Source organism: Zeus faber (assembly GCF_960531495.2).
Source record: "Zeus faber genome assembly, chromosome: 19".
NCBI lineage: Eukaryota > Metazoa > Chordata > Actinopteri > Zeiformes > Zeidae > Zeus > Zeus faber.
The window spans coordinates 12132219-12137946 of record NC_137206.1 but is presented as its reverse complement, the minus strand read 5'-3'; the positions used below and the strand labels follow the sequence as shown (position 1 = coordinate 12137946).

Sequence of the window (5728 nt, the reverse complement as noted above, 5' to 3'; positions counted from 1 at the left end):
ACGTTAGAAGGATCCAGATAGACTTTAAACGATGCTTCAAGTTAGACTTCGGGTGATACGGCTCAAGTCCTCAAGTCAGACTTTTGGCTCGATGGCTCAAGTTGGACTCAAAAATCGGCCCCCGTTTGCCGCCCCGTCCCGGGCGGGGAAAAAGTTTTGCTGTTTCTCTTCTTCGCCCCTTTTCCTCCCTTCGCTCCCCTGGCTTTCATCGCTATCACTCACCTTTTCACGGCAGACAGCGCCGGGTTTGCCGCTCGCAGCTGAAAAGGAGCCTTGTAAGGTTATGTCTACCGTCGGGGAGTTGCCGGGGAATAAAGCCTTCGCTACAAAGCGGCACTGTCACCGATGACTGGCGAATCAAAGGCGTTCCTGCACCGGGGATACAGTGTATCATCTCACGCCAGCAACATTGGGTTAATTGGGACCAAATCAAATACATTTGTTGTGAGAACCCCCCCCCCCCAAAAAAAAACCCCAAAAAAACCCTGCCGCGCTAAGGGGGTCCTAAGATGTGAGATCATGTGAACAGACCACCTGTGGGGCTTTCATTGCCATTTCAATATCATTCATGTCAAGGCCCCCACCCCGAGCGCTCTCTAAAACGCCGCTCGAGCTTGAGGCCGAGATGTTTCCCATTCAACTCCACGCCGCGAAAAACAAAAAAAAAAAAAAATCCAACCGGAGGGAGGGAGGGCGGCACCGGTGGGGGAGGGAGGGTTTGGCAGGTTGAGTTCTGACAACCCCCCCAAAAAACCACCCTCTTTCAATTCCGCTGCGTCCATCAAAGGGGTGCGGCGACTGCAAAACAGGGACATTTTCTGGTGGTGGGGGGGGGGGGGGGGGGGACCTTGGCACATCAGACGGACACTCGCTAACACACACACACACACACACACACACACACACCACCTTTATTGTGGGGCTGTTTAAAAAGGGAAAAGATCAAAGTTGCCGCAGATGAAAAGGGTCTGTTCGCCGCATTTATTCTCCCATTCACCCCGGACCCCCCCCCCCCCTTTTTTTTTTTATATACTAAATTAAGAAAGCGGCCTTCGCCGGGCATGTGAAGAGGTCTTTAACAAATATGGAGATGCTCCCGCTCAACCCCTGCCTCTAATTACTGGTCTCTGATGGTTAAAAGAGCTCCCTTTCAGGCGAAACTCTCAAAAGCTGTTTTTACCCCCCCCCCTTCCCTCCACCCCACCCCGCCCCGCCCCGCCCCACCCACCCCCCAGGACCACAAGCAACCGTAGAATATGCCTGGTCCAGGAACAGCAATGGGCATAACATCGGATATGTACATGATATAATATACAATATTTAGGTGTGAACGTGATGTTGTTTGCAGAGCGCCCGATCCTAGAGAGATCCATCCATCCATCCAGCTATCTATCTATCTATCTATCTATCTATCTATCTAATCATCTATCTATCTATCTATCTATCTATCTATCTATCTATCTATCTATCTATCTATCTATCTATCTATCTATCTATCTATCTATCTATCTATCTATCTATCTATCTATCTATCTATCTATCCATCCATCCATCCATCCATTTATCTATCTATCGGTCTATCATCTATCTATCTATCTATCTAACCATCTATCTATCTATCTATCTATCTATCTATCTATCTATCTATCTAATCATCTATCTATCTATCTATCTATCTATCTATCTATCTATCTATCTATCTATCTATCTATCTATCTATCTATCTATCTATCTAATCTATCCATCCATCCATCCATTTATCTATCTATCGGTCTATCATCTATCTATCTATCTATCCATCATTCTGTCTTGCTGATCCCACCCCACAGACATATCAAACCCCATGGCAAAACACAGCAGAATATAGGAAATGACATCCGCATTCAAATATTTTAGGGAGGGAGGTAGAGAGAGGACGAAAAAAACCCCCAGACCCCCGTCGAGTTTTCCGAAAAGGTGTCCACTCCACATTTAAGCGGAGACTCGTGGACAAGCTCCCCCTGGCAGAGCACTGAAGAGGTCCACACGAAGGGAATTTTTTTTTTTTTTTTTTACGATTTATTAAGTGTTTTATTGTCAAAATAAAGTTCGTATTTGCTTTTCCTCCCCGAAAAAAAAGAAGACATCTACATTTTGTACAAATTTACAATAGCTTATAAAGTCTTTTGTTTATACACAAATTTACACGTTTGTACACCACCGTCTCATATAAATACAAAATAGAAAAAAAAAAAAAGGAACGACCCGTAGCATAAAAAGGTTGGGCACTATTAAGGCTTAATTTAAACCATCTCCGACGACGCGACTGAATGACACAATGGAATATACCTGTATACCTGTAAAAAACAACAGCCTGATGTTGTTCACAAGAAGCAAAGCGGGGGAGCGGTTTGACTCTTTCGAGAAAGACAAAAGACCAGTCCAAATGAGATCCATGCCGAGCAGTCTCATCTGGGCTGATCTTTTCCTTTTCCTCGGACATTTCGTTCCCATTGTTTTATCAGCGCCGACTACTTTTAACGCGACCACGTGTTTCCCCTCCCCTCCTTAAGTGTGTGTCTTTGCCCAAACGTGGCATCGACTAAGCGACGCTCCAGTCCGTATCCCTAATACATATAAACAGAGGTGGGGGATTAACCTGTGTTAATGCCAGAAACATTGTTTCAACCGGTTCTCCGACAGTCCTCTTCCCCACGGGGCCCATCAACAGTCCATTTCTATGCTAATCGTAAAGACGGGAGTAATGGCTTATCTCCCAAACAATTAGCGGTCCACATTAAGTCCCATTCAGACCTGGGACAATGGCATCTGCTTGGGGCAGGACACCGAGCTGGCCGTGCCTGACCTCCACGTCAGGCCCGTGCTCACGTCGCTGTACATGGAGCCGCTGGTGCCCTTGCTGCCCCAGCAGCAGCGCGTGCAGAAAGTCCTCCAGGACTCCAAGGTCTTCCCGGACCATATCCACACGCCGGACGTGATGCCCACCAAAAGGCACATAAAGTACTTCAACATAAACACGGCGTAGTCCGGGCTCCTGCGGTCCTCCTCCAACATGCAGGAGCAGTTGTGGGTGACCTCCCAGCTCTGCCGGTTGTGCTGCTCGTAGAAGTAGCAGGCCACGATGATGGTGGCGGGGACGGTGTAGAGCACCGTAAAGATCCCTATCCGGATCATCAGCTTCTCCAGCTTGTCGGTCTTTGTGCCGCCTTGCTTGATGACGCTGCGTATCCGGAAGAGGGACACGAACCCGGCCAGGAGGAACATGGTCCCTATGAATAAATAGATGACCAGGGGGGCCAGGACGAAGCCCCGCAGGTTGTCCAGGTTCTGGTTGCCCACATAGCAGATCCCGGCCACGGAGTCGCCGTCCACCGAGCTGAGGGCCAGCACGGCGATGGACTTCATGCTGGGGATGAGCCAGGCGGCCAGGTGGAAGTACTGGGAGTAGCTGGCGATGGCCTCGTTGCCCCATTTCATCCCGGCAGCCAGGAACCAGGTCATGGAGAGGATCACCCACCAGATGGAGCTCGCCATGCCGAAGAAGTAGACGAGCAGGAAGACCACGGTGCACAGCGCCGGCCCGGTGGTCTCGTAGTGGACGTGCTCCACCTCGTACTCCCGGTTGCACGCCACCTTCTCGTGGCCGGCGACCAGCCGCACGATGTACCCCACGGACACGAACATGTAGCAGGCGGAGAGGAAGATGACGGGTCTCTCCGGGTACTTGAACCTCTCCATGTCGATGAGAAAGGTGGCCACCGTGGCGAAGGTGGACACGAAGCACAGCACGGACCAGAGGCCGATCCAGAAGGCGGTGAAGGCTCGCTCGTCCGGGGTGAAGTACGGGTTGTGGCACGGCATGGCGCAGTTGGCGATCTGACCCGTGCGGACCCGGTTGAAGAGCGGGTGGCGCTCGGCGCGGACCGGCACCATGGGGACGAGGCACTCGCACCCGGACTCGCACGGCGCCGGCTGCGGCTTGGGCAGCGGCTGGGGATGGGGTCTGGGTTTGGATCCGGGCGCGTTGCCGGGTCGGTTGCGCCCGGGCGGGTTGAAGGGCTTCCCCGGCGCAGGGTGGTCGGTGGGCTTGGAGAGGACCGGCGACGCCGTGGTGGAGGAGTCGGTCCTGTTGTAGTCCATGCACAGGGTGTCCGGGTCGCCCTGCACCGGCAGCAGGTCGCACCGCATCCGGTCCGGCCACGGGAAGCCGTACTGCCGCATGAGGGGCGCGCAGCCCGCCCGGGCCCGCTCGCACACGCCGCGGCACGGCGGCAGCGGCTTCTTGTAGTCCTCCAGGCAGATCGGCGTGTACATGGAGCACAGGAAGAAGCGCAGGTCCGGCGAGCAGCGGATCTCCACCAGCGGCCAGAACTGGTGCACCTCCAGCCCCGCTTCGTCCTGCGTGTCGTGGTTGAACTGGTTGGGCATGTGGGTGTGGTTGTAGCCGATGCCCTTGCACAGCGGGACGGAGATCTCCTGGCAGGTGAGCTCCTTGGTCCCGGTGCCGCCGGACCTGGGCAGGAGGGCGAGGGAGAGGGAGAGGAGCAGGTAGACCCCCAGCGGGTCGGACCGCTCCATCCTCGTTCAGCTTCTCTCCTGTTCGGGTGTCAGAGGTGCGTAATCCTCCTCCCCTCCCCGAAACGCTGGGACCCGGGTCCGGTTTAGACGGCGCGCACCGTGCCCATGTCCCGTCACTTTCTCGCCGCGGAGCCGCAAGTCATCCGCGCCAGCCTTGTTTACTTCCAGGACAGGAGCGAGGGAAACAAATCCAGGACCGGCAAGATGGCTGAGGCGCGGCGGGGGAAGGTCTGTGTATCCACCTTATGAATAGAACGAGCCTTCTGTTATCCCTGCAGATCGGTAGTGGTTGTCCAGTCCAAACACCAGCCTTGTGTCTCCAGAACGCAGCGGCTACATGAGCGCGTCCCTCGGTCCTGTTTCCCATACAGATCTGTGCGGAGGGTGGAGGAGGTGGAGGGTTTATACCGGAGCCCGGGAAGGAACTCCCCCCTGCAGCCCCTCCAATGGAGGGGCACCAGGGGTGGGGCTTCGGCTCCAGTCAGTCAAATCTATCTTTTGTTTTTATTTTTATTTTTTTTAATTAAATTTAAAATGTTCATTCTGTTGGTTTTTTTTCTTCCACCCGTTGGGTTGGTATATTAGCTGCAGATATTTTGTGACCACAGTACGATTTGTATTACCCACAGCGTCAACCGTGACGTGTTATGTTTACCTGGCATATTTCCCAATCAAATTGAAGACTTTTTGGAATCATTGTGGGGTTTTTTTTGGCCATAGCATTACCCCCCTCCCCGACCCCCCCCCCCCCCCCCCGGCATGTAATATTACCAGCAGATATTTTGCCGCATCATTGAAGATTGTGTAGTGAAATTGCAATTAGACTGAAGATTCTTTTCTTTGTCACATGCAGTTACACAGGCACGGTGCAGTGCAATGGAAAAAAGGGGCCAACTCCAAAGGCTGTGCAAAACAAAGTAGGAATACAGGAAAGGAAAGTAGGAAAAATGGTAATTCTATATTCATTCACTCATTCATTCATTCTCTTTTATTCATTCGGCATTAAAAATCAGAAACATCTCCTCTATGTAACAAAAACAAAAATATATACGACAATACTTTAATAATCCCTGGGGGATGTATGGCAGGTCGCCATATCAAAATGAGTACAAATAGTATATAGCAGCAATGTGTGTGTGTGTGCGTGTGA

The 5728-nt window shown here is 52.1% G+C and overlaps 1 protein-coding gene across 1 annotated transcript; it reads right to left on the bottom strand.

Annotated features, from left to right (window-relative positions):
• Positions 1-2098: 2098 nt before the first annotated feature.
• Positions 2099-4916, bottom strand: fzd8a (frizzled class receptor 8a). Its single transcript, XM_080019901.1, has one exon. The coding sequence runs from the start codon at positions 4576-4578 to the stop codon at positions 2788-2790; it is 1791 nt and encodes a 596-aa protein (XP_079876027.1). The 5' UTR covers positions 4579-4916; the 3' UTR covers positions 2099-2787.
• Positions 4917-5728: the final 812 nt, after the last annotated feature.

Bases quoted from the DNA above. Each gene is read 5' to 3' on its own strand.
- fzd8a (XM_080019901.1), bottom strand. From the start codon at position 4,578: ATGGAGCGGTCCGACCCGCTGGGGGTCTACCTGCTCCTCTCCCTCTCC.